Source organism: Condylura cristata, unplaced genomic scaffold (assembly GCF_000260355.1).
Source record: "Condylura cristata isolate star-nosed mole 26May11 unplaced genomic scaffold, ConCri1.0 scaffold00024, whole genome shotgun sequence".
In the NCBI taxonomy this organism is placed as follows: Eukaryota; Metazoa; Chordata; class Mammalia; order Eulipotyphla; family Talpidae; genus Condylura; species Condylura cristata.
Genome location: NW_004567125.1, coordinates 29,532,097 through 29,559,829, shown reverse-complemented (window position 1 = coordinate 29,559,829; position 27,733 = coordinate 29,532,097). Strand labels below are relative to the sequence as shown.

General features: G+C 49.7%; 1 protein-coding gene across 2 annotated transcripts; it reads left to right on the top strand.

Moving 5' to 3' along the window:
• The first annotated feature begins 206 nt into the window (after positions 1 to 206).
• On the top strand, positions 207 to 26,762 carry NCAN (neurocan). Of its 2 annotated transcripts, XM_012729136.1 has the most exons (15): positions 207 to 281; positions 4,383 to 4,462; positions 5,343 to 5,735; positions 7,665 to 7,839; positions 7,951 to 8,078; positions 8,446 to 8,739; positions 9,661 to 10,251; positions 10,454 to 11,869; positions 15,872 to 15,988; positions 17,213 to 17,326; positions 19,613 to 19,771; positions 20,781 to 20,863; positions 23,196 to 23,340; positions 23,994 to 24,176; positions 24,367 to 26,762. In XM_012729136.1, exons 2-15 carry the CDS (start codon positions 4,390 to 4,392, stop codon positions 24,507 to 24,509), a joined length of 4,014 nt encoding a protein of 1,337 aa, XP_012584590.1. In that variant the 5' UTR covers positions 207 to 281; positions 4,383 to 4,389; the 3' UTR covers positions 24,510 to 26,762. The 2 variants fall into 2 exon arrangements, with proteins under 2 accessions (XP_012584590.1, XP_012584591.1); XM_012729137.1 differs by lacking the exon at positions 23,994 to 24,176.
• Positions 26,763 to 27,733: the final 971 nt, after the last annotated feature.

The following is a 27,733-nucleotide window of genomic DNA, read 5'->3' as shown; positions in this document are numbered from 1 at the left end:
GGGGGAGGTAATCAGGCACAATCTCCCCCGGGGAGGGGTGAGTAGTCTAAAGAGTGCGAGCGGTGGGACTTTGGCAGGGGGAGCACCCTCCCTCTCGCAGCCCCGGGAGGCAGGCGGGGGGCGCATGCGCAGAAAGGACCCATGGCCCCTTTATAAGCGCTGAGGCGGCGCGGTGAGAGCCGAGCGCAGGGCGCAGGGCTGGACCCCGCGCGGAGCCTGCAGAGTTCGAGCGTCCTTTGTGCTGGGCGACCGCCCCGGGATGCGTCCGAGCTAGGAGCCAGGTGGGGGTCCGTCGTGGGGAGGGTGTCGCGTCGTGGGAGAGTTCCTTGGTATTTGAGACAGAACCGGGGATTAGGGAGGGAGACCAGGATAAGAGAGAAGCCTCCCCTTCTTTGGGGAGGGGGCTTGTAGGGGGAGGGGAGCCCTGTGTTGAGGAACAAACGCCAACTGGGAGGTCGTTTGAGGATGTCTGTACGATGCAGATGTAGGGATTAGGTTGTCCTAAGAATGCGGAGAAGACCCCACGGTGGGGAGGGACAGGGCTGGGGGCTGGGTCTCAGAATTGGGAAGGGACGCTGGGAGAGAAGGCTCCGGGAGGGACGGCTCAAGTTTAGGGGAAAAAGGGGGACACCTAGTACTGTACAGAGGACTTCAGAACAGGCTAGCCCTGTGCCTGAGCTAAGACGCCCCAGGATTTTAAGTGGGGAACCCCAATTTGCAGATAAATTGAGGATTCTAGGTTGGACCGCAGTAAAGTGGGGGTACCCCACAACAGCCTGAGCCTGATGGAGGGGGTCTGCACCGAGAGTGAGTGCCTTGGGGAATGGACACCTGCAGTCTCCCCATCCTTTTGCTCGTCCCATCACCACATTCTGACTCAAGGAGGAGGCTCTAGGGGCTCCATTCCAGGTGGTCCCTATTTTCCCCTAGAACCTAGAATTGGGGTGATGTCCCTTTTTACAGGGAGCACCCTGGGTCTCTCAGGTGACTGCTGGGTGGGAACACCCAAAAACTCCCAGTTAAAATTCCCAGGGCCAAAAAAAAAAAAAAAATTCCCAGGGCCCACGAGGGACACCCAATCCAAAAAAGGGGCTACCCTTAGCACTTCCACAGCTGATTGAGTCCTCAGCAACACACAGACCTTTGCCTCACCCCTTCATTTCCCTCTATTCATGTGAATGTGTGTGGAAGTCCTGTCTTGTTTGAGGGACATAGGCACTGGGAAGTAGGGGACTGGGACCCAGGCCGAGCCTGGGCAAGAGCGACAGACCCCCATTCTTCCATGCAGGGCTTTGTTCCTCTAGGCAGCACTAATGGGAGACAGCCAGGCCCAGGAGAGGCTTGGCACTGGGCCCCAGCGGGGGCTGTGGGGGAAGGGTGGGAAGGGAGAAGTGGGCGGTGGGACCACAGAAGCCTGCAACCTCACTGGTTTATGGACATTCCCAAATGGAAGGTGTCCCTCAGGGTGTGAGGGCTGGGAGAGTGTGGGGGCTGGGAGATAGGTTTCTGGGGTTCTCTGTGCATCTGGTGTCATGGAGGTTATGCCTTTGTGAGGAGACTTGTACTGGGGGACACATCACCAGGTGGCAAAATTAATGTGTACCCATCAGTCATTAAGGCCAAATTTATCCAGCCCAGCCTGTGCCAGGGTCGGTATTCTGTGTGTGAGTGTATGAGGGAAGCTGTCTAATGGTTGTAGCCTTATGGGGGTTTCTGTGGGGAGCCTGAGGTTCGGGTGTGTTTCTTTGTACAGAAGATGTGCTGCCTGCCTTTGAGTGCTCATATTGTCTCTCTTTGTTAATGTCATTGTGAATCTGTGTGTGTGTGTGTGTCTCCCAGGCTCTCTGTCTAGGGCATGTGCCCACGTGTGTGACCCGTATGTACAACAAGGGTCCTCTCCATGTGGTTGACCATGTGGACTCTGAGCATAGGGGTGTGGGATGTGGTCTGTGTGCAGTGGGCGAGTTTAGGGGGGAGAAGTTGGGGGGTTACGGTACCCAAGAAGTAGCTTGGAATGATTTACTGAGCACAGTTTTCTTTCTCCTTTGAGTTCCATGCTCACACCCATGTACATAAATACTCCCTGGCTTCCAGACAAGATACACACGCATGTACCTATGGTCCATCCAGACATCCACATAACCAGTGTCCACTCTGGGTTCTCAAAGCTACACCCAGTGCACGCAGCTGCTGCAGACCCAAATAAGAGTTACCACAGGGTGCAACCTCATGAACATCCCTGCCCCAAAGTACACTCAGACACAGACAGGAATGCTTGCTGGCAACCTCTCTCAATCTCTCTCGCTTTCAATCTCTTTTTCTCTTCTTCCCCACTCCTTTTCCAGGCGGCCCCTCCCCCACCTCTTGCAGGCCCCTATTTGCATATGCATGAGGTATATGCATTATTCATGAGGGGACAAGCCCTAGACAGCTGTGTAAATGCTCACCTCTGGCAGCCCTCTGGAGGAGATATTTTAAGAGAAGGGGGGTGTGGATGTATGAGGGTGTGAGTGAAGGGGACAAATATATGCAAAAGGGTGAATGTGTATGTGTGTGTGTGTTTGCGCCTGAGGTGGGAGGAGTGCGCCTGAAACAGTGTCACTGGACACTTGTGTCCCTAGTGTATTTGACTATGTATGATGTGAGGCTTTGTTTTCCAAAAGCTAGGTTTTAATTTAATATTTTGTAGGAATTTACAAAGCTCCGTTCATTCCATCCTTACAATAACCCTCTAAGGTATATGTTGGGCAGTCCTTATTTTACAAGTGGGGAAACTGAGGCAGAGTGATGAAGTAGCCTGTCTTGGGTCATGCGGTGTGTAGGTAATCTGTATAAAGCCTGAACTTAATTATTTATTCTCTTTCTCTCTCGCTGTCTATTTCTCATTCTCTTTCACAAACACAAACACACAAAATTCTCTGTACTCATCCCCTCCTAAGGCCTTCCTGGGACCTAATACTCAGCTAGGCCTGGAACAAACATCAGTGTGAAATGCTGCATTTGCTAGGGGCTCTGAGAGGGAGAAAAGTAGACAATCTGGGAGAGACATAGGTTGCTGAAGTTTACGTGTTGGTAGTTGGGAGCAGCTTGACATCTGCTTTGCTGTGCAGCACTATGGAAACCACTTTTTCTCTCTGGGCTTGGAGGGGCCACCTTAAGAAGGCAAGATCAAGTGGTTGGTGCTGCAGCACAGCTGCCCCACAGTTCAGCACCACGGACAGGTCCCCACAGCCTCCAGGCTGGGCCTTCAACTGCTAACTACCTGTTGGAGGGGAAGCAACTGTTCTCCACAACAGCACCACCCTCCCCACCTCTCCTCACCCTCACCTGGTCCAACTTATGAATTCCAACTACACTGTCCTCCCTAGAGAGAGTGTGATTTCATAGGTAATACTCTAACTTCCCATCTAACCCCACCTCAGCTCCAGAGAGGGGTGGTGTGTTCCAGAAGGGTGAAAGACTTTGGGGAGAGGCCACCTCCCCAGGATGTCTAGTTTCTGGAAGAATGTGAGGTCTGAGAGGGCACCACTGTGTTCAGGTGCTTATAGCTGCATGTAGCTTATAGCTTAATAATTGCCCATTTTGTGCCTGTGGGCCACAACCCCTATAGAAGACTGCATCCACAATTGGAGTTTCTCTGTGAGCCTAGGAGACATCTTCACCAGGTAGTATGAAGTAAGACAGAAGGTGGAGTGGGCAGGGGTGAGGCCCCTTCCTCTGGCTGGTACTTGGCTGCTCCTCAAAAAAAATCTAAAGAACTAAGAATAGAACCTTGGCAACAGCCAAATCCAGGAATAAAGCTGAGAAACATATCAGTAAGCAAACCCAGATTAAAGTCTGGCTAGGAGGCCAGTCTGCTGCCCTGGAGGACTCCCCAGTCTGATAGGGGAGACTGACTTGAAAAGTGAGATTTTGATCTTGATTGTGTTGAGGTTAATAATAATAAACTTGAAATATACTCTCTGTGCTAAGCCATTCTAATAATGTGTGTGTATGCTTAGAAGTGTGTGTGTGTGTGTGTGTGTGTATTTAAGTCTGTACTAATTTATCAGTTCCTTCCAACTACCTGATGTATCCCCATCTGACCTATGAGGAAACTGAACACAGAGCTAAGCTACTTACCTAAGGTCACACAACAAGGAATAGACAGAGACAACGCCAGGTATGATTTACTTCAGCATCCATGATATTAACAATAAGACTTCACTGCTCAGATTCTGGGTTCAGATTCTCGCGTGCAGACTTTATGACCTTGAGGAACCACACTCACCTTTCTGAGTTCATTTCCAGATCTGTAGAGCTAGAGTTATGTCCTTTCATGTCCACTGTCAGTAGGGCTGCACTCACCCATCCCCCCTCTCTCCCTCTCCACCTCATTCTAGGTCCAGAATGGGGGCCATGTCTGTCTGGACCTCGGGTCTCCTGATATTCCAGGTGCTGCTTTTTGTGACTGGAGAGCAGGGTGAGTTGAATTATGTGGTGGGAGATGTTAGAACCTAGGGTTTATAGAATGCATGAGGCAGCCTTTTACCTGGAGCGCCTACTCCTGCTGGTTCCCTGGACTTATCTGGAGAATAAAATGAGAATAGATGAAAAGGTCTTTGAACAGTCAAAAGAGAACAAGACACCTGAGAAGTTATTTTTAGTCATTGCCAGCAGAGGCAGGAGGTTCCCCCCTCTCACAGTTTTGCTGAGATGAGCTGAAAGGAGAGAAAAATGAGAATAGTGCAGAAATTGATTAGTGATGCCTGCCATGGGTCAGGCAGTAGAAATGAGATCCTGTGCTGCTCCACCCCAGTGGCTGTCAAAGCCCAGGCCATAGAAATGTGTTCTGTGGCCTTAGCCAAGTGCAGTGATCTCTTCAAGCCTCAGTTTCCTCAAACCCCAAAAGAAGATGGGGGCTACTTCCAGAGGGTAATGAAAATGAATTGAACTATCAATATAGTACTGCTTTATAGAAGGTACTCTGCAAACCCCATTTTTCCTTCCAATGGTTGTCTTTCGCTTAACTTTTGGGGGAGCCATGACTCATAAAGAAACAAGACTTCCACATCCACACAGTGAGTGAGTGACAATGAGAATCCAATTCCTGTCCCTATAGGAAGAGACCTCCAGTGTATAGATTTTGAGTGGAGGCAGAATGTGAAGGGATTCAAACTGATTACTCATCCTCCTCTGCTCACAAGTGGGGATGATGGGAGATATGTGCCCTGTGTTATGACATTGTGTGGGAGGCCTACCTTCCTTGGCTTAGGCCCCCACATCTGTAAAATGAGGGACACAGCCATCTGTTCTAGACCCTGTCTCTGAAACATGCTCTCTCTCCACTTTCCCCACCCCAGGCACTCAGGATGCTGCTGAAAAAGGACTGCACATGCAGAAAGTTGGGTCTGGGTCAGTGAGGGCTGCGCTGGCAGAGTTGGTGGCCTTGCCTTGTCTCTTTGCCCTGCAGCCACAGCCAGGTGCTGCCCACGAGGCCCCTCGGATCAAGTGGACCAAGGTTCGGACTATGTCTGGCCAGCGGCAGGACTTGCCCATCCTGGTGGCTAAAGATAATGTGGTACGAGTGGCCAAGGGCTGGCAGGGGCGTGTGTCACTGCCCTCTTACCCCCGCCACCGGGTTAATGCCACACTGCTGCTGGGGCCGCTGCGGGCCAGCGACTCGGGACTGTACCGTTGCCAGGTGGTGAGAGGCATTGAAGATGAGCAGGACCTGGTGCCCCTAGAGGTGACAGGTCAGTGGGTGGCAGGGGAGAGGCAGAGGTGGGATGGGAGGGACTGGGCCTGAGTACTACCCACTGTTATCTCAGAAATCACTCTCTGAACTATTCCCTTTCCAGATAAAGTTACTAAGAAAGTCTCCACAGATACTGCTCTTTAGCACCTCTCTTTCTTAGCTGAGAGCAGCCTCTCTCTCTTTTGTGGATCACAGTATTTCAAGGGAATTTATAACTTTAAGTTTTATGGCTACCTAAAACATTCTGTGGCTACCTAATTTTACACAAGACAAAGGATATAAGATATTGCATTTAAAATAGGAGTGTAGGGGCCTCCCTAGTGGTGCATGGGTTAAAGTCTCAGTCCTATCAAGCTATTGCCAGTCACTGTGGTATGAGTTCAAATCCTGGCCAGTGAGCTGAGCCACGTGGTGCAGCAGATCTCTCCTGGATCACCCACTTCTCCCCGTAGCAGTGTATTTCAGTACATCTGCTTATTCTCTCCACTCTACCTCTAGTGAATCCTCTTACCACCCCCCACACCTATGGCCTACACACCTGTTCTTATATGCATGAATAAGTAAAATAAAATTTAAAAATAAATAGGAACACAAATTTCCTTTTAAAATAAATATATCTGTTTTTTAAAAAATGAGTTATTTTTCAAGTCAATTAGAACTATATTAAGTAAACAGTAGTTCTCAAATACATGTTTAACCAACTCCTGCATAAAAGTCTTTCTGTTGAAATGTCCAGTGTATTTTTTGTTTTCCTAACTGATCAAAGAGAATAGGCAAAATGTGTTTTTTCTGTTATTATTAAAACATCATTTTAGAACAGCGCCTGGCACATAACAGTTGCTCATTGAGTATCTAACGAGTCATTCAGTGAATGGGTTATTGGATGGAAAATGCCCCTGGACTCCTGCAGCACAGTCCATTTCCCATCACTGATGCTGGCCATGAGCAGGACCTTATCCCCTGTCCTGAGACTTCATCTCCCCCATCCTAGGGTCTCACTGCATATTTTTTGAAGTCCACCAGTCATTCTCTTTCTTAGGTCTTGTTTCTCAAAATCCATAAACCTGGAAAAAAACTAATAAGTGGTGCAGGAAATGAATCCCACCTCTATGCTTGTTCAGTTAATTCATTCACTGAGACATCTGATTGAGCACCTACCGTGCGCCAACTCAGGCTAAAGACAGCCTGGCTGAGATGCTGCTGCCATTGTTCTTGGTCTGATTAGATGGAGGCGTGTCTTATGCCTTGTCTTGCTCAGCCATTTCTTTCATCCCTAAATCAAAATTTGAGTCACAGGGAGCCTGTTACTGAGGCCTGTGTGTCACCTTGCCCCAGGAGCCTCCCATGATTCCATTCCCAGACTGGGCACGGACTCCGTTTGACCTCTGGTTGCTGCCTTTGCTTCATCTATTGGCGCATGCCCATACTTTCTAAAAGGCACAGACTCTCTCTCACTCTTCTACAGGCCTCCAGGGCCTAACCCTAAGCATGAAAAGTGCTCTCTTTGGTGTGAGATCTTCCTGAATAATTCATAAATTCTGGCACTGTTTTATACTGGATGTATGGCCATGAACATTCCCTCAATTTCTCCAAACCTTAGTTTCTTCCTCTGGAAATGGGAATAACCAAGGTACTTATAAAATTTCAATGAGATAATACTTACAAGTTCTTTCATTGTAAATATTTGAAAAATACCAGCCCTTTATGACCATTGTTACATTTCCTCATCTGTCAAATGGGAGCATATTGTGTCATTCCCCACCCTTGTCCTGTCCGTACTTAGCACAGTGAGTGGGTGTGGTATAAGGCATGGAAAAGCAGCAGGTCTATTATCAGACTTGGGGGAGGGCTCATTTTGTACGGGGGAATTTTTTTCTTGAAGATTCCAGCATATGTTGATCCCCTCATCCTGAATATTCCCCTGTAGGTGTTGTGTTCCACTACCGGGCTGCCCAGGATCGCTATGCCCTCACCTTTGCTGAAGCCCAGGAGGCCTGCCGGCTAAGCTCAGCCACCATTGCAGCCCCAAGGCACCTGCAGGCTGCTTTTGAGGATGGCTTTGACAACTGCGATGCTGGCTGGCTCTCTGACCGTACAGTTCGGTGAGGGGCTGTTCAGGGGGGGAAGGTGGAGAGGTAGCCTCTGAGAAAAGGTGGGTCTGTGGGGACACGGGGTGCACATATGTGAGTGGAAACCCCTGCTTGTCTTATCAGGTATCCCATCACTCAGTCCAGACCAGGTTGCTATGGTGACCGTAGCAGCCTTCCAGGAGTCAGGAGCTATGGGAGACGAAACCCACAGGAACTCTATGATGTCTACTGCTTTGCCCGTGAGCTGGGGGGTAAGTCCAGGGCTGGCAGGACCCTCCCCCCTGCCCTTGTTAAGTTCCCCAATCCCCATCCCTCCCTAAATTCTTGTCTCACTCTCTTTAGTGTCCCTCTCAACCTGCAGCCATTACCTGGGTGGGCGTACCCCTTCCCTGAGCTACCCCCTCTGGCCACCCTTCCCTTTTTCTATTTCCTTCCCTCTCCTCACAGAACCCCTCCCTCTTTCTGAAGCCCGACCAGCTCTGTTGTCTGGGTTTCCTCATTTTTTAAAAAGAAGTTAAAGCCCTACCAGCAAAACCCAAGCTGGAGAGTGAGATCCCCTTCCCTGGTTCCGGAGGAGGGTGCCTGGCTCGGGTAACCTTCTCCCGCGCCCTCCCGCAGGCGAGGTCTTCTACGTGGGCCCTGCCCGCCGCCTGACATTGGCTGGCGCGCGTGCCCAGTGCCGTCGCCAGGGTGCCACGCTGGCCTCGGTGGGACAGCTGCATCTCGCCTGGCACGAGGGCCTGGACCAGTGCGACCCGGGTTGGCTGGCTGATGGCAGCGTGCGCTACCCAATCCAGACTCCGCGCCGGCGCTGTGGGGGTCCGGCCCCAGGAGTGCGCACCGTGTACCGCTTCGCCAACCGAACAGGCTTCCCCGCTCCAGGAGCGCGCTACGACGCCTACTGCTTCCGAGGTGCGCGAGGGGCGGTGGGCGAGGGGCGAGGGGCCAAGTCCCCACCTGCTTGCCCCAGGGTGGAGACGGTGTCTTGGAGGGTGAGGGGGTTCCCTGTTGGCCACGCCCCCTCCCCGGTGAAGGCCACACCCCAGGTGAGGGCTGAGATTTTCTCTAAAGATCACAGCCTTCACACACCTAGATGAAGACCCTGGGAGCTCTGCTTTCCAGGGAAGCTCACATTCAGGATGTGGAAATATGCTGGACGATAAGCCACGTCCCGATGAAGGCCTGCTGGAGGAGGACATCACACAGCTCTAGTGGAGAAAGTTCTGTTTGGGAGTGAGCCATATATCCTGAGGTCCCTGAAAGTGTCACCTATGGGTGAAGCATAATTTACTTGGAGTCTTGCACTAAAGCACCCCCTGGGGAGGAGAGCTGCCTCCACTGGCCACACCTTGATGAAAACCACACCCCGGAGGCAGGATGAAGGCCAACCCTCACCTTTGAACTAGGGCCACAGCCTCAGTGGCTGCAAGCTTCAATCCCAAGATACTGAGGTTTCTGTGTGAGGGAAGCAAAGATCTGTTGGAAGCCATGTCCATTGTGTGTCCATGGAAGACACGTACATTCCCTCCCCAGCTTCTGGCACCATGGTGGGACCCCTTTCCAGTTGTGACCTTTGATCCCTTTCCAGTTAGAACCAATTGACTCAAACCTTGACAGGAGGTTCAGTTGAGCTCCAGCTTAGACAGTGTGGGTAACAGCTTTGCACCTCCCTCTCTCAAGCTGGGGGCTCCTAGAGACCACTCAAGATGGCAAAGGAGCACAGAGACAGAGATATCCAAGTCTGTGCTGTAGTGTACTAGAATGTGGATAGACAGTCAGAACTTCCCAGCCAGTTCCTGGGCCTAACATAACCTTTTGTACTTTCTTCCACAGCTCATCACCCTTCACCACAGCATGGAGACACAGAGACCCCTTCATCTGGGGATGAGGGGGAGATTTTGTCTGCAGAAGGGCCCCCAACCCGAGAATTGGAGCCTAGCCTGAGGGAAGAAGTGGTCACACCTGACTTACAGGAGCCACTGGTATCCAGTGGAGAGGAAGACCCTCTGATCCTGGCAGAGAAGCAAGAGTCTATAGACACCCACAGCCCTGCCCCTGGGAGCCTCATGCTGGCCTCCAGCCCCACCTTGGAGGCTGAGGGGATATGGCTGAGCACAATAGCCCCCAGCCCTGGCCTGATGCTAGTAGCTGGTACTGGCACACACACTGTGACAGCCGCTCCCAGCCCCATACCCAGGAAAAGGGGACGCTTCAAGGGACTAAATGGACGCCACTTCCAGCAGCAGGAACCCCAGCAAGGTCTAGAGGGGGCCCTGGAGGCCAGCTCCCAGCCCCCTACCCCAGAAACTGCTGGAAATCATGTGGAGCTTCCCCTGACCACAGGAACCACAGAGTCCTTGGGGAGTGACCACAGCCAAAGACCCTGGGTCGTGCTGAGCAATGAGGTCGATGTGCCTGGAGCTGGTGAGTGGAATTCAAGGGGAGGTGGGATCTGACTGAGGGCCTTGGGAGGGGAGGAGGCTGGGAGAGAGGAAGGGAGGCTGAATCCCAGCTGCACTCCCTGATTTTATTACCCATCAGAAGCTTTCTTTCTTAGGCTTAGAGCCAAGGAGATGTCAACAACTATTGATAAAGGTAATGATGATTCTTGTCGTTGATGTTGTAGGTTCTGCTGGCGGCAGGAGTCCCCCAGAGCCCTGGCTATGGCCTCCAACCTTGGTCCCACACAGCATCTCAGGCCCCAGCAGGGACCCTGGCCTGGAGTCAGAGGAAGCTAAAGGTCCCAGTGTGAGACCAGTCACACCCAATCTTCCCTGGTCCCCCTCGGAGACCACTGCCCCGGATCTCAGTCCCTCTGGGAGCCCAACTTCTGCCCCATGGGATGCCTCCCCCATGGTCACTTCACAAGACCTCCCTGTGATGGCCATGCTTCGTGCCCCCAAGCCATGGCTCCTACCACATTCTACACCCCTCCCCACCCAGGCTAACAGGGTTGAGGTGATTAGTGAGGCCACGGCATCATCTTCACCCTCCCCTGCTTCAGACACCCAGGCTGACCCCCAGGCCTCCATTGATCCAGAGGTATATTCTCTGACCTCCTCCATCCTAACAAGATGGAGTGGAAAGGCCACACCCAATAGCAACAGTGCAGGAAGTCCCACAGTTCCCTCACAGGCAGACATGAACACACAAGCTGAAGCTAGACCTAGCTCCCCCAGCTCAGACTTTGGAGAAATTGGGGGAACCAGCCTCACTCAGCTTAGCGAAGCTGAATACCCCAGCCCCAGCCCACAGGCTTCTGTGGACAAGATTATAGTGACAGATCTCCCTCTCACTGAGGCTGCCATGGAGCCCACAGGAACCAGACACACCTTGGAGACTGATTCTAGGGCCTTCAGCACAACATGGCAGACTACCATGGAGGAGGTACAGGGCATGTGGCCCACACTACACAGTGAAGGGCTGGACTTGCACCCTAAATCTACACCTTTGGGAGGACCTAGGGTGACTCCAAGTTTGGAGCCTTGGGTTGCTACAGATGAAAAAGTAACAGTGGACCCCATGGCTTCTACAGCCATGCTGGACCCTGGCAGTGCTGGTGGAATTTGGGAACCTAGATCCCACATGGTTGAGGGAATTGAAATTTCCACCATGAGTCCTCAGGGGGCTGTGGACACAACTGTGGGCACGTCCCTAATGTCCCTGAGCCAGGAGAACAAGGCAGGGGACCCAGCCACTTCCACATTGGTCTCCTCCAGCTCCCAACCCCACTCAGAGCTGGAGGATCAGACAGTAGGAACCTCAGCTCCATCACACCAGGGCAGTCCCCTGGGGGAGCCTGATCTTCCTCCTTGGACACCAACTTCTGCCAGCATGGAAGAGCCTGCCTCAGTGTCCTTGGGGGAGACTACCATGCTGTGGAACCCCCCCAGCACCATCTTGCCTACTTCCTTGGGCCAAGAGGAGTTTGAGCTGGAGGTCCTAGGGGGGAGTCCAGGTGTGGAGGGCTTCTGGGAAGAGACAGCAAGTGGAGAAGAGCCCACCCTGCCGGGGAGCCCTGCAAACTGCACTGTGGAGGAGGGTGAGTTCCAAGGTCATGGGTCCATTCCACCCACAGAGGTCAGGGCTTGGGAACCTGGGGCAGAGTAGGGAGGGAGGGGCCCAGGGAAGTTTCTGACAGTGGTGATGTGGGAGGTGGAAGCTTGTCAGGAGTTGAATGGTATGAAGGGCTTCCCGGGAGGGGTATCAGCAAAAAGAAGTGCGAAAAACCAGGGGTGACAGTGAATTTAATGCTTGGAGACGCACACGGAGGCATCGGGGACACTGGTTTGGGGGATGAGGTCAGTCAGCAAGTCATGTCTGCTCTAAGAGCTACAGGATGCTGGGAGCTGTCCTTCAGTGCCTCAGTCTGGGTTAGACAGGGGCCAGGGGGGCAGAAGTAGGAGGCATGGCAGGGAGGGCTTCCTGGACATGTGGGAATTGCATTGGAATCCAGTGATAAGGATCATGGGGGGGTCCTCAAGCCACAAGGGAAGTGGGTGCTGGGAAGGGGTGAGAGTGATCGGCATCACCCCATGTTATAGACAGGAGTCTGAGGCACAGGGAGGCATGTCACCACCAACCAGCCAGTTGAATTTCAGTGGGGGCTCAAGTCCACATGGGTGTTTGCACTTGCTCTGTGTCAGAGTCCAGAGAAAGCCACACCCTGTTCTCGGGGCCAGCTGTGTCTACAACCCAGACTGCAAATCTTGGGGCCCCCCTTTTTTTTAGGTCCTGCCATAGTGAATTTTTGTTTGTTTGTTTGGCCAAGTGAGCTTAAGAAAAAGTGCCTTTTTCTTAAATACTCATTAACACAATTGGGCTTGTACTTCTCTTTTATGAAAGGCAGTGAGGGAAAAAGATACTGGGTACTGTCCCCCACTCTGTCACCTGTGGACTGTGTCCAGGGTCAAATCCTCTTTTCTTAGATGCCCAGGTAGCAGGTGGACTCTGGGTGCATGTGCTGGTGAAAACTGACACATCTTGGTTCTGCCTGAATGCTTACCTTGTTCTGATCACGTTACTGAAATCATGTTGGTATATCCCTTTTACGTCCTGTGGAACAAGTTCTACACTTTACTGATGGAGAAAGTGAGGCACAAAAAGGTCAACTGACTTTTGCAGAGTAATACCCTAGGGAGTGCCTAGAAGAAGGTCATCTGACAACAGGGTCTCTATTTCACCCATTAGGCCGTATGATACTTGTTTCATGGGTGAAGGGAAAAAATAAAAAACAGCCAGAAGCCCTGGGAGAGGGTGAGTTTGTTCAGAGAGGGAGCAGAGAAGGAGAGGTTCTGGGGAGGGCCAACCTTGAAGGGTAGGCAGAAAGGCAAGAAAGCCACCTCGAAGGGGGAGTTGAGTGAGGGCCAGCTGGGTCTGCCTTTGACTTTGCTGTATTGTTGGATCCAGACTGAAGTCAGAGGCAGCAGCAGAGCAGAGTGGAGGGAGGCAGGGAGACCCGGTCGCCTACCCACCCTGGTTTGCAGCAGAAATGCTAATGAAGCCAAAAATAAATGCAGCACCAGCAAGCGACTGAGTCACTGCCAGTCCGTGGGCAGGTGTCGGCAGCTCAGGGCACCTGGCGGGGCTCACGCGTCCCCGTGCCCAACAACCCCATGCGTGTGCACACACGTGCTGGGGCCACACCTGGAACAGACACAACCACCACCTCAGGCAAGGCAGGAGGGCCAATAGTTACCTGCATTCAGTTCGCAAGCAATTGCTGAGTGCTTTTTATGTTCCAGGCTCTATTCTGAGACAAAGCCCCTTGCCTCTGGAAGCTGACCTTCTAGAATAATATTCTAGAACCTTCCCCAAAGTGGAAATGTCCTCAAGCCCCACTGTCTTACACAGTGCTTAGTGGGCGGCCACTAAGCATTTAAAGTGGTTAGTACAAGAGAGGAATTGGTTTTCCAATTCTCTTCCATTTTCATTAACTTCAGTCTCAAGAGCTGTATGTGGCTGCCCTGTGGAACATAACCGCTCTGGGGGAGGCATGGACAAGAGGTGATGACCCTGATAAATTTTATTAGAAGACAGAAAGCAATGAGGGCAGAGTAGAAAAGTAAAGCCGTGGACGGTGGCTTGCAGTTTTTGAAGGAGTATGGAAAGGCCTCTCATCCAACAAAATTCCTGAGGTAAAGAAAATGTTAGGTGGAAATCCAGGGAAGAGTGGTCCAGGGAGCGGGGACATCCTGTGCAAAGGCCCTGAGGCCAGATATACTGTGCCTGATATACAGGAAGAATAGCAAGACCACCGAGACTGGAGCGGCATGAGCAAGGGGGAGAGGTGGGAAGGTTGGGCAGGAAGCCGCTGGGCTGCAGTAAGGACTTGAGCTTTTCCTCTGAGGGCGATGGGAGCCTTGGGGGCATCTAGGCTGAGGAGCATTGTGTTCTGTCCCCCTCTGCTGAATGTGGGGAATGAAGTCGACACCAAAAAAATGGGAGAAAGAGCTTGTTACCACCTCAGTTTTTGGTGAAGCTCCAGTCTGGATAAAAGAGAACAAACTCTAGATTGCAGGGCTGGAGAGAGGGCCTACTGAGGGCTGCCAGGTCTCTGGAGGCCATGGTGGCTCCTGTATTGTCTCTGTGTGGCCTTGAGCCAGGCCCTGTCCTTCTCTGGTTCTTGGTTCTAGTGTCTGCATAGTGGAAGGAGTGAACGCTCCCCTGATATGGGACTGGAGGTGGCTGGGGTAGGATGGGAGTTCTTGTCCTGCCTCTCCTAGGCTCCAGGATAGAGGTCACCCACTCCACAGATGAGGAATGAAGACCTTCTTGCCTCTAGGAAAACTGAACTGAGAAATAACAAGGAAGGGGGTAGGGGCCCACATTCCCCCGGATGTTGATCCATGCTGAGCAATGTTGAGTCCCCTCAAGACGGATATAAACAAAACTGGACATGGCATTTTGGTCAGAAGAGAAGGACGAATTATTATTTTTTTAAACAGATTTTTAAAAAAAGATGTATTTATTTATGCATACAGAACTGAGGTACAGGCCAGAGGTGCAGGGGCGATGAGAATATTCACCAGGTACAGAGTGGGGAGCAGAACAGGAGATTGCTGAGGGGAGCAGCGGGCAAGACAGGAGAAGTGTGGCATGCAGTGTGGATCACCTCCAGGACTGGGGATTGAATTCACATGCTTGCAGTGCTGTGCTTTAACCTGTTGTGTCACCGAGAAGGGCCAAGGATGAATTATTTTTAGTTTATTTTGTAAATGAAGAAGTTGAAATTCAGACAAATAATTTGCCCTATAAGTAGCAGAGCCTAGAGTCCAACCAGCTTCTCTGACTCCACAGTCCTCAGTTAAAATCACTGTAATCTACCACTTCTCAGTATAAATACTGAGGTTGCATCAAAAGACACTGAACCAGCAGAATGGAGAATGTGATAATTCCCATTCTTCCCCGGGCTGTTCATATACTGTCTGGAATTTTTTATTCACCCCTGTACTCTGAATTGTGACAAGTATTGTGACTGTCAGGGCATCTCCATAAGCATAGGACACTAGAGAGGGCACTTAAACCCTATGCTCTTTTTTTTTTTAAAGATTAATTTATGCATTCAGAACTAGGGTACAGGCCAGAGGTGCAGGCGTGGTGAGAGCCTTCACCAGAGACAGAGCGGGGAGCAGAACAGACTGACTGACAAAGTACACTGCTGAGGGGAGCAGCGGGCGGGTCTGGAGAGGTCTCCCGCGCCATGTGGGTCATCTCCAGGGCAGGGATCGAACTTGTGCTAAATTGGCTTTAGCTTCTTAGTGCTGTGCTTGAACCCGCTGCGCCCAGGGAGGGCCCAAACTCATGTTGAAAGAGAATTTTTGGGAAGCCCATTCCATTTCATTCCAAGTGCTTTTAACACAGGCAGAGCAGCCCACAGGTGTTTGGGGTAGTTCCTGGACACAGAAAGCTCCTCATCATCATAGAGAGAAATGAGGGAAAACTGGCAACTATAGAGATGTGGATAAATGGTTTTTGGAAATCTGAGGACTGGATTGCAAGAAAGTAGTGACTCCTCACCATATTGCCTATTTATTCATCTCAGCCCCCGTGGATCCCTGTGAGAACAACCCTTGCCTGCATGGGGGCACCTGTAAAGCCAATGGTACCGTGTATGGCTGTAGCTGTGAGCAGGGATACACCGGGGAGAACTGCGAGATAGGTGAGTGCCAGAAACGGGTCTTCACCTAGACTTACCTGACTCAGTCATAGGGTCTACCCCAGGGCTACTCCCAGGAGGACTCAGGGGTCACAGAATGCTCACTTCAGATGCTTCCCACTCCCCCACTTCTTGGATCTGGTGAATTAATTAACCCCTGTTGGCTGAGCCAGCACCCAATAGTTGAGCTGTCCTGGGGATTGAGACCAGTGTGCCCCCTTACTTATTACCGGGACAGTGTGGGAGGAGCCAAAGGCTGAAGTTCAGAATGCTCCCAGCCTAGGACCCTGGGTGGGCAGGGGTACAGGTACCCAGACCCTGTTGATGCTAGCTCTAAAGCCCAACATGGGAAATATGGAAAATTGTGAAACTATAACAATAAATACAAATAGTATAATTTCTCGATCTCTGTGCATCATCCCATTGATCTTGCAAACCTTCACAAAGGCTACAGTCATGTGTTGCTTAATGGCATTTTGGCCAGTAACAGAATGCACATATTACAGTGGTCCCAGTGGGCTCTTCCAAGGAGCTTAGGTATGTGATAATTTACACCCTCTAGTTTTTTGTACATTGACTTTCACACAATGATGAAATTGACTAATGATCCATTTCTCAGAAGGTATCCTTGTCATTAACTGATACATGGCTGTACTAATTAAAAAATATAACAATAAACATAAGCTATACAATTTCTAGAGCTCTTCCACTGTATTCCATTCACAACCACCCTGGAAAAGGTGCTGTTGTTATTAGGATTTTGCAAAAAACAAACTGAGTCTCAAAGAGGGGAAGTGACTGACCAGGATTATCCACGCCTCAGATGCCATCTATAGCGGGTTTGGCAGTAAGGAAGTTCACTGGACTCTGCTAGTGCTTGCAGTGCTTTGGAACCCAGCAGAGTTCCAGATTTCCCTGAGTCCCATATTAAAAAAAAAAAACAAAAAAAAACCTGCTTTGACATTCTACAAGTCTCTTGCCAGAACCTCAGTGTCTGTTCTGGAACTGGATGCTGGCCCTCAGCTGCTTGCGACATGACTCATTCATGTTAGCTCATGTTACTTGTGGGCGGTTCCCCTCCTGATCCTCACACTCACTGGGCCATCTGTCCAGACCATCCCTGCACTCTAGTCCTGGAGAGATCACAGGGTCATGACCTGTCTGCTGCCTGGTTCTCGGCAGGGGTGGGGAGCTCAGCTGACCTGTACCTCCTCTTCTTCCCCACAGACATTGATGACTGTGTCTCCAGCCCCTGCGAGAATGGGGGCACCTGCATTGATGAGATCAATGCTTTCATCTGCCTTTGCCTCCCCAGCTACGGGGGCAGCCTCTGTGAGAAGGGTGAGTGCCTGATGACAACAGTACCAGAGTGAGGCTGGGTGCTGGCTATAGGTCTCCCAATTGATCCAGGTCTTTCTTTGCCTCTGCTTCAGGGTAAATCCAACAGGAGGGAAGTGGGTTTTTCTGTTTTTTTTGAGATAAAATTCACATAACAGAATTAATCACTTTTTTTTTTAAGATTTATTTATTTATTCGTACAGAACTGGGGTACAGGCCAGAGATGCGGAGGGTGAGAGGATTCACCAGAAACGAGTGGGGAGCAGAACAGGCAGATCGACGAAGTACACTGCTGAGGGGAGCAGCAGGCGGGTCAGGAGAGGTCTGCCATGCCATGTGGATCTCCTCCAGGGCAGGCGGGAATCGAACTCATGTGGAAGTGGCCTAAGCTTCTTTGTGCTGTGCTTTGACCCGCTGCGCCACCAGGAAGGGCCAGAATTAATCACTTTAATCAGTGGCATTTAATACATTTACAGTGGTGTGCAACCACCATCTTTATCTAGTTCTAGAATATTACATGACCCCAAAAGGAGACTCCACCCCCATCTCCCTCCTCCAACTCTTGACAACCATTAATCTGCATTCAGTTTATGGATTTGCTTATTTTGGCCTTTTTTTTTAAGATTTTATTTATTTATGCATACAAGAACTGGGATGTAGGGAGTAGAGGTGAGAGGACTCACCGGAGACAGAGTGGGAAGCAGAACAGGCAGATCTACTGAAATACACTGCTGAGGGGAGCAGCGGGCCAGACAGGAGAAGTCTGCTACACCTTGTGTGTCAGCTCCCTGGCTGGGGCTGAACTTGTCCTGGTGATAGCTTGATAGAGCTTCCAGGAAGGCCTCATTCTGGCCTTTTCATAAAAATGGATCACATATTGTATGGCCTTTTGTGTCTAGTCTCTCACTCAGCATCATGTTTTTAGTTCATCCACGTTGTGCATATGTCAGGACTTCACTCTGATATTCCCCTGGCCTCACTGAGTGATATTCCCCTGTGTGGCTGGACCACATTGTGTTTGTCCTTATCAGCTATTTTTTTGTTTAAAGATTTATTTATGCATATAAGATATGGGATATCGTCCAGAGATACGGGGTGGATGAGAGAATCCACCAGCAACAGAGTGGGGAGCACAACAGGCAGATCCACTGAAATACACTGCTGAGGGGAGCAACAAGTGGACAGTTGAGGTCTGCTGCATCATGTGGGTCAACTCTCTGGCCAGGGATCCAACTTATGCTGCAGTGGCTGCTGATGGCTTCATAGTGCTGAGATTTACTTAACTCCTTGAGCCACCAGGAGGCATTTGGGCTATTTACACTTGTGATTGTTGTGAACATACTATGAACATTCAGGAACAGTCTTTTATTTGAACACATTTTCCATTCCCCCTTCCTGTTCTTTAAGAAACATAACCAGGCATGGGAAGGCTGGGTTGTGTAGTCATTCTGTGTTTAACTTTGTGAAGACCTGCCACACAGTCTTTCATGCACCAGCTTACATTTCTACCTGCAGTGCAGCCGGGCCCACTTCTCCACACCCTCTCTGACACTTGCTATTGTCTGTCTTTTTGATTATGGCCATCCTGGTGAGTGTGTGGTAGTAGCTCATTGTGGGTTTTTTTTTTTTTAAGATTTAATTATTTATGCATTCAGAATTGGGGTACAGGCCAGAGGTGCAGGGGTGGTGAGAGGATTCACCAGAGACAGAGTGGGGAGCAGAACAGGCAGATTGACGAAGTACACTGGAGGGTGAGAAGAGGCCTGCTGTGCCATGTGGGTCACCTCCAGGGTGGGGATTGAACTCATGCTGCAGTGGTTGCAGCTTCATAGTGCTGTGCTTTAACCCGTTGTGCCACCCAGAAGGGCCCCACATTGTGGTTTTGATGGGCATCCCTAATGACACATGATGCTGGGCATCTTCTTGTGTGCTTGTTGACTGTTTGTCTTTCTGAGAAAATTGTCCATTGAGACCCTTTGTCAGCAGGGGGAATTTTAGAGCTTCCTGAGACCATGTCCTAAATTTCTAGGACTACACAAATCAGAGAAGAAAACATTGGTGCTGGGATAGGATGGGATGGATGTAATGTTCTTCCTGTTGGAACTCTTCCAAACAACAGGGAAGTGAATTTGGGAGGTGGAAATAAAGGTGGGGGGAGAACTTCAGGAGGAAGGGCCGGGCCAGGAGATGGGTGATCTGACCCTAGGTGGCCTGGCATTGAGTTCTCTGTCTGGTGGGCTGGCTGTGCTCAGACTGAAGCCAGCTCCCTGTACTCTCTTACCCTCCCAGACACAGAGGGGTGTGACCGCGGCTGGCACAAGTTCCAGGGCCACTGTTACCGCTACTTTGCCCATCGACGGGCATGGGAAGATGCTGAGAGAGACTGTCGCCGCCGAGCTGGCCACCTGACCAGCGTTCACTCACTGGAGGAACACAGCTTCATTAACAGTAGGGACTCGGGCTGGGCAGGGTGGCCATCCTTTCCCAGGGGCCGGAGACCCTGCCTTTATGCTGTGTTCACCATAGCCCTGACATGTCTGTTTGTTGATTCATACAATCACTTCAATCACTCACCAAATATTTACTGAGACTCCGTTGTGTGTCAGGCTTGGTTCCAGGCACTGCACATGGCAGTGAGTGAGTTCTTGGCCGCGAGGTCCAGGGTGGGGACACAGTAAAGCAAGAAGCTGATAAAATAAGTCTATGCTATAGCTGGTCCTCAGTGTGCTGTTGGTAAATGAAACAGGGCCAGGGGATGGAGGATTCGGAAATTGCTGTGAGGGGCCAGGAGGAGAGGAGTGTGCATTAATTAAGCCCGGCATTTATGGATTTGTTCATTATCCCTCTGCCATTTATTCATCCACCCATTGATTAATGTCTCCTCCATCTTGTCCCTGTTAATTCTCTCATTTGTTCATTTCCCTGCTAGTTCTTTTTCCTCCTAATCACTCAAGATGTTGTGCCGCTTCCTCCAGCGTCAGTGACTGACCCCCACAGATAGTGACTGACTGTATCTCCTACCTCTGTCCAGCTGGAGCTCTGGCTCTCCTCCTTCTTTCTCCCTTTTTTCTGTAAAGATCTGATGTGTTGTTGTTTATTCCTTCCTCTGGTTGTTTAAGCCAAACATGTGGCAAGGCCAGCGGGCCTAATTCCAGCCCTTTCCATGACCTAACCCCACCCCACCCCCAGGTCACCGAGGGTAGCCAGGGTCCTGCTGAAGTTGGGGGGGGGAGTGAGGGAGAGGCACAGTCCCCTGTCCACACTTCAGGCTGGGGAAGGGCTCTGGGTCTCCTTCATCCATTGTCACCTTCACTCCACCTCCATCCCTTTCCCCCTTTAGTCCCCTCCAGGCTGAGGAAGGGGAGCATCCTTCTTTCCCACACCCCTACTCAACTCCAGCTTGCATCCAGGCTGAAGGAGAGGTGGGCGTAGCCCTTGCGATCCCTTTACCCCACAGGTTTCGGACGTGAGAATACATGGATCGGCCTGAATGACAGGATTGTGGAGAGGGACTTCCAGTGGACAGACAACACTGCGCTGGTGAGTTGGTGGGAACCAGGACCTGGGTCCCTGAAGTCACACTGAGGAATCTGGGAGAGCCGTATTACCCTGCCCATCACCCCAGACTCACTTTACTTTCTTGTGCAGAGCAACTACAGGTGAGGTACTGTCTAATGTTCCCTGGGAGTTTGCAAAGGAGATTCTGTCCAGACTAGATCTCCACCCCACCCCTGACTTCCCAGCCCAGCAAAGGTTTGTCCATCCAGTAACTGAGGCTACACCCTAGGACGGAGAGCCCAGTGCCACTCTCTTCCCTTCCTCGGGTCCTCCAGCTGTGGTCACCCAGATATTCCCATTTCCTTACCTGTAGGTCCAGCCTCCAGAACAGCTCACTGGGACCTCTGCAGTAGCTGTCCACTGGCTACTCCTGTCACACCAGCTAACAGTTTCTTTTTAGATGGAGATGATATTCATATACTGTACAATTAATCATTTTTAAAGTAGTATCTAATACCTTCACATTGTTGTACAACTACCACCTCCATGTAGTTCCAGAACATTTCTTTAATCCCCTGTGCTGTACACGGGGACCTTGTAAAAATCGTAGATCAGATCAGGATCCTCCCTGACTGAAATCCTCTCAGACTGCTCGTTGTTCTCAAGATAAAAATCCACCTCCTCCAGCTGTGGGAAACAGTCTGGCAGTCCCTTGGAAAGTTAAACATAGACTTACCATATGATCCAAAATTCCTATCCTAGTTAGATCTGCAAAAGAGTGAAAACAGGAATCAGCGATATTTTTACACACATGTTCAAAGCAGCACTATTCACAGCAGTCAAAAAATGGAGACAAATTGGGGACTTCCTTTTGGCACAAGGGGTTAAGTCTCAGCACTATAAAGCTCTCTGCAACCCCTACAGCACAAGTTCATTCCCCAGCCAGGGAGGTGACCCACATGGTGCAGCAGACCTCTCCTGTCTCACCTGCTGCTCCCCTCAGATTTCCCCTCAGTGGATCTGCCTGTTCTGCTCCCCGCTCTGTCTCTGGTGAATCCTCTTACTCCTGCCTGCCGCACCTCTGGCCTACACCCCAGCTCTTGTATGCATCAATAAATAAATCTTTAAAAAAAAAAAAAAAGTGGAGGCCCTCCCTGGTGGCGCAGTGTGTTAAAGCACAGCACTGAGAAGCTAAAGCCACTTCAGCATGAGTTCAAAACCCACCTTGGAGGTGACTCACAAGGCACAGCAGAACTCTCCTGACCTGCCTGCTGCTCCCCTCAGCAGTGTACTTTGGCAATCGGCCTGTTCTGCTCCCCACTCTGTCTCTGGTGAATCCTCTTACCGCCCCTGCACCTCTGGCCTGTACCCCAGCTCTGTATACATAAATAAATCTTTAGGGAAAAAAAAGTGGAGACAACAAATGTCCATTAACTAGTGAATGGATGAACAAACTGACCCATCAATCACTCAGTCATCAAAAGGAGAGAAGCTCTGACACAAGCTACAACTGTGTCAGCAAGTTCAGCATCACTGATGCTAAATGAGAGACCAGACATAAAAGGCCACAATGTGTGACCCATTTATTTGAATGTCCAGAACAGGCAAATCCACAGACAGAAAGCAGAGGAGTGATTGGCATGGTCTGGGGGGGGGGGGCGGGGGGAAGTGATTGTTGATGGGTGTAGAGTTTCTTTTTGGTGTGATGACAAAAGTCTGAATACATGGTGGTTATGGTTCCTCAACACTGTGAATCTAGTCAGTGCCATTGAACTGGACACTTAAAATGGTTAAAATGGTAAATTTTATGTTATATATATTTTACCACAATTTAAAAAAATTCACCTCTTCTCCTTCACCACAAAAACTGTCTCTGCCCATTCTCTGACCAACTCTCCAACTCTCCATGCACCTCCAGCTCCTCTGACCTCCCTACTGCCTCTCAAACATGACAAGCTGTCCTGCCTCTGAGCCTTTGCTCAGCATTGATGATTCCTTCTGCTTCCCATTCTGTTCACTGCCTGCATCATCCCTCTCCCTGAATCTCCAAATCTCCTGTTGCCACCTCAGAGAAGTCTCCTGGGCTTCCTTCCAGCTGAGGTCACCCTTTGACTATCTAACAGAACCCATGTGGAAAACAGATGGGCAGAGGGCAAGACTGGAGGTCGGAGCACCGGGAAGGAAGTGGGTACTGCAGCCCGGTGGCCAGAGGAGGGTGGCTGGACCTCTGGGACAGAGAGAACAACACTCACTATATATATGGGAGGATTGAGTTCCTAGGAGTTTGAGTGGTCTGGCCAAGGGAGTCCCACATTTGACAGAAATCAAGGCCAGGATGCAGTCCCCTGAGCACCTCTCCCTACTGTTTCTGCAGCAATATGAGAACTGGCGGGAGAACCAGCCTGACAATTTCTTTGCCGGTGGTGAGGACTGTGTGGTGATGGTGGCTCATGAGAGTGGGCGTTGGAACGATGTTCCCTGCAATTACAACCTCCCTTACGTCTGCAAGAAAGGCACAGGTATGCTGCTGCTACATGCCCCTTCACTTACTGATTTTTTTGTTTTCCGTAAGTTCTTAAGTGTAAGAATAAGCCCAGCCTAATTTTCACTCTCCAGCATGATGGGAGCATTCCCGTTTCCCCTTACAATTGCAAACTCTGATAAAAAAAAAAATAGTATCTGCATGTAGTGTGCATGTCTAACAGGATGACAATGACCAGCGCCTGATATGTTATAAGCTATTTGTGTTTATTTTCCTGTGACCTCCTAGTTCATCTTTGCCTGATGTTCTAGCAGCTTGTTTTTATTGATTTGTAAGAGCTTTTTACATATTAAGGAAACATTTGTTCATTCTTGCCTCCTTTTCTTTGCCAGTCTTCATGTCCTTTCTTCCTTTCATATGCTGTCATCTTGCCCCCAGCTCCTTAATTCCTGCCGTACTTACATCAGAATTAGGGAGTGGGGCATGTCCAGGAGGTGCATCGCCCTAAGGGACACCTGGTTTAGGTAGAAGATGCTGAGAGAGACACAGTCAATTGGAGCCCTGTTGGGTTACAGTGGGGGCAAAGGGATGGACCTGTGGAGGGACAGGTGCATTGTCCCTAACAAGGCAAGAAACCTGTTCAGCTCCAGCCTTGGTCACTTCCCTAACTGGAAGTTCCTCCATCCCCAGTGCTCTGTGGTCCCCCTCCAGCAGTGGAGAACGCCTCACCTGTGGGTGCCCGCAAGGCCAAGTACAATGTCCATGCCACAGTTCGCTACCAGTGCAATGAGGGGTTTGCTCAGCACCACGTGGCCATCATTAGGTGCCGGAGCAACGGCAAGTGGGACCATCCCCAAATCGTTTGCACCAAACGTAAGTGACTGCCTAGCCACCCCAACACAGGTTCTTAGCTATGTTGTTACTACACACACTGGTCTGTAGCATTGTACATAAGGGGAAACTTGCTAGCCTACTTGGTGTTTCCTCCATTTCCCTCCGTTGAGGGGCCACATGCTTCTCACCACTTCATGCCCAGTCCCTCTCCTCCCTCATTTCTCTGCAGCCAGACGGTCTCATCGGATGCGGCGGCACCATCACCACCACCATCACCATCAGCATCGCCACCACAAATCTCGCAAGGAGCGCAGAAAACACAAGAAACACCCAGTGGAGGACTGGGAGAAGGAAGAAGGGAATTTCTGTTGAAGAGCCAGGGAAAGCAAGCACAACCCCCTTCCCATACCTCCTCTGGCGCCTTCACCTGGGGAGACAGAGCCCAGAGAGAAGCAAGAAGTTCTGGAAGTCCCTGAGCCCCGAACTACATCCCCCATTCATAATCCTTTGTAAAAAACTCCTCTTCCCTTTCTTACATACACAATTCCTCTTGGCAGGAGTAGCCTTGTGTCTGAAGTCAGTTTTAGGTTGAGCTCTGGGAGCATCTCCCAGCAGAGGGAAGCACAATCAACAAAGATCTTCTTTGTACCAGTTTAGTTACTTGTTGGCAAGGCTGATTGCCAGATGTTGAAATAAGGCTTTGATGAAGGTGCAAGAGTATATATTTTTTGACTTGCATGAAAGAATTGCTTTTCACACCTGACAACTTGGGCTTAGTAAACCACTGGATGTCCTAAATGCAGGCTGAAGCCTAGTTTTAAGGTCACTGACTTTGGGAGTAGCAAACTATTTGGAAGCACCCTGCTTGAACTCGGCTACTGCTCTTTCTTTACTTCACTGCTGTTCCTGGACTTCAGCCCAAGGCTGTTCTTTAGTCTTGGTGGGTAAACATAGCGTGAAAATCCTATGTATAAATTTTAGTGATTTTTTTTTTTTTTTTTTAGGAAAACCTCCCTCTGTTCCCTCAGAGTTAGGGGTCAGGATAGTCAGAGAACTATGTGGGCAGAGGATGGAAGGGTCTGCTTTCCCTCTTAGGTGTTGTCCAATGATGACATTTGGTGGTTCTGACAATGACATAGATGAAAGGATGTCTGGGGCTTGGCAAGCCCAGACCTCTTCTCCGTCCATCTCTCAGGGAGACAAAGAACCTCCTTCCTGGACCAATGAGGTGCCAAGTTTTCTAGCTCATTGTCCATACTCACTCTTCAAGCAGACATTGGTAGTGCCCCTGTCCTGGGCCCCGCCCTGATGCCTCCATCCCTGTCTTCACAAATTGTCTGGAAGATTAGAAACACTTAACACTTGTAGTGACATCCGCCTGCAGTCATGTTATAGAGAGATATGCAGTATTAAAACTAAAACACACACACATTTTTCTCTCAGTTTTTTCTTTTTTGAGTAGGAAAGAATTCACCCTGCCTGCCTCCCTCAAATCTTCATCCTGTAAAAGACCTCCCAAATGAGTGGAAGAAAGGAAGAAAGTTTCAGGTAGAGGGAGAACAAAGGCAAAAGTCCTCATCTTCAGCAGGAAAGGCCACAGCTTCACCTCCAAGTCCTTTGCCCACTTTCAAACCCTCAAATCTGAGTTAATGATGTGGAGAAATGTTAAAACAGTAGAGAATGAACCTCTGTAGAAAAGAAAAATAAGCAACTACATGGTCTTTCCAGGGGTTTAGTAGAGAAAAGGAATGTACACTGAACCTGTATCCCTCCTGGGACGTAATCATCACAGTTGACAACGCTGGAATTGGTATTATGGCAAGACCTCATCTCCTTGAAATGCCTCAGCATCCCAGTGATTTGGGAACTATAATTGCCCATTTTACATATAATGTAAATGAGGGTTAGAGAAGGGTAAAGCCCTGGCTTGAAGTGATAGGCAAGACAGGAATAAGGATTTGATCCTGACTGCAAACACTACTCTCTTACTTTGGAAAAAGGGATGGAAACATAATCACACTCTTTCTCACACACAGGCAGATTTAAGAAAAGGCTGAGAAGTGCAGAGTAGGCTAGAATATTTGACTGTGGTCTTCAGTCTTACCTGCTATTGCCATAACCTTAATGGGTGCTGAGAGAGCCCAGGGTTATAAGTTTGCCTCTTGCTTTGATCATTTTTGTTTGGGTTTAAAAAATATAATAATAGCGACACATCTTCAGTTATCCATTCATAGAAGAATTTTCCTTTGGGGGGCATCACAAAAGAATTTTCCTTTTGGGGGATACTGGGGATGCAGCTTTTGGGGGGTGTTGGTTTATACCCCCTACTCTTGGCTCCCTCAGCCCCTTGCCCTGCCTCCACCCAAGCCCCACAATGGGAGGGGGCTCTGGTCTTTTTTAAAGTGGGTGGTTTGTCTTTTGGTCTTTCCCTTAGGGGTGTGTGTATGTTTGTGTGCCACATGTGTGGTACACGTGTGAGTGTGTGTGTGTGTGTATGTGTGTGTGAATAGCTTTGGTTCTGCTGGTTTTGCTGTAAGCTGCAGTGTTCTGTGGGTCTGTGGTATCTGACACTGTGGACATTAATGTACTTCTTGGACATTTTAATAAAATTTTTTAACAGCTCAATTTGCCTGTCACCTCCTGACACTGTCCTTCATTCACTCAGCCAGTTTTTACTGAGCAGCTTTTATGAGTCATGTATTTGGCTGGGTGCTGGGAAGATAGTGGTGATTAGGACAGGCAGAACCCTAGGATGTAGTTAGGGAAGGTTTTCTAGAAGCAGTGGATGGAATCTAAAGGAATAACTAGACAAGGAGGGAGGGGAAGAAAGGAAGAGAGTTTCAAGGGAGAGATAAGAGTAAAGGCAAAAGTCTTCTTGCAGAAGGGAACAGGGCTCATTTGAGACACAGCAGGGAGTACATAGTGGCTGGAGCTGAGTGACACAGGCCCAGTGAGGGAAATGGGAGTCAGGGAGGGGGAGGAGGGACCACTCAGGGCCATTTTGGGCTGTAGTAAGGAGTTGGGGCTTTATTCTAAAAACAGTTGTGGTTACACACACCATAAGCAAGGTAAGAAGGAAAATGTCAAACTTGAAAATAATTTTCAAGTCAGAGATAAAACACTGTGTTAAAATCTCCTGCAAACCTATAGGAACAAAGATATAACTTTATAACCAAACATGAAAAGGCTATGAAGAATCAACATAGGAGATACAAATAGCTGTTAAATTACAACATGCGCAACACAATAATTCACATTTTCCAAGAACAGCAGACAAAAGGGAGGGCATATAAGTCAAAGAGAATAAACAAGTCTAATGAGAGAGGGGTCTTACATAGATCAGTGAAGACAGTATATCTGAACTAAGAATGATTTATGACTTACTAAATCACCTGCACCTAAGATCAAAGTGGAAGGTGTTTAGCTCCACACATACTAAGAAAATTTCAAGACAACCACAATAAGATAGCCTTTTTACCTATCATGTTGGCTGTGATAAAATGTGACACACATTAAGTAGAGATGAAGGGCACTATCAAAATGACAGCTTGATCAAACCACTCCTGACATGGATATTTATTACTAACAGTAACATA

Coding starts and splice junctions, on each gene's coding strand:
- NCAN (XM_012729136.1), top strand. CDS start 4,390: ATGGGGGCCATGTCTGTCTGGACCTCGGGTCTCCTGATATTCCAGGTG. Junction 11,870..15,871: donor AAACTGCACTGTGGAGGAGG/GTGAGTTCCAAG, acceptor TATTCATCTCAG/CCCCCGTGGATCCCTGTGAG. Junction 20,864..23,195: donor GGACAGACAACACTGCGCTG/GTGAGTTGGTGG, acceptor CTGTTTCTGCAG/CAATATGAGAACTGGCGGGA.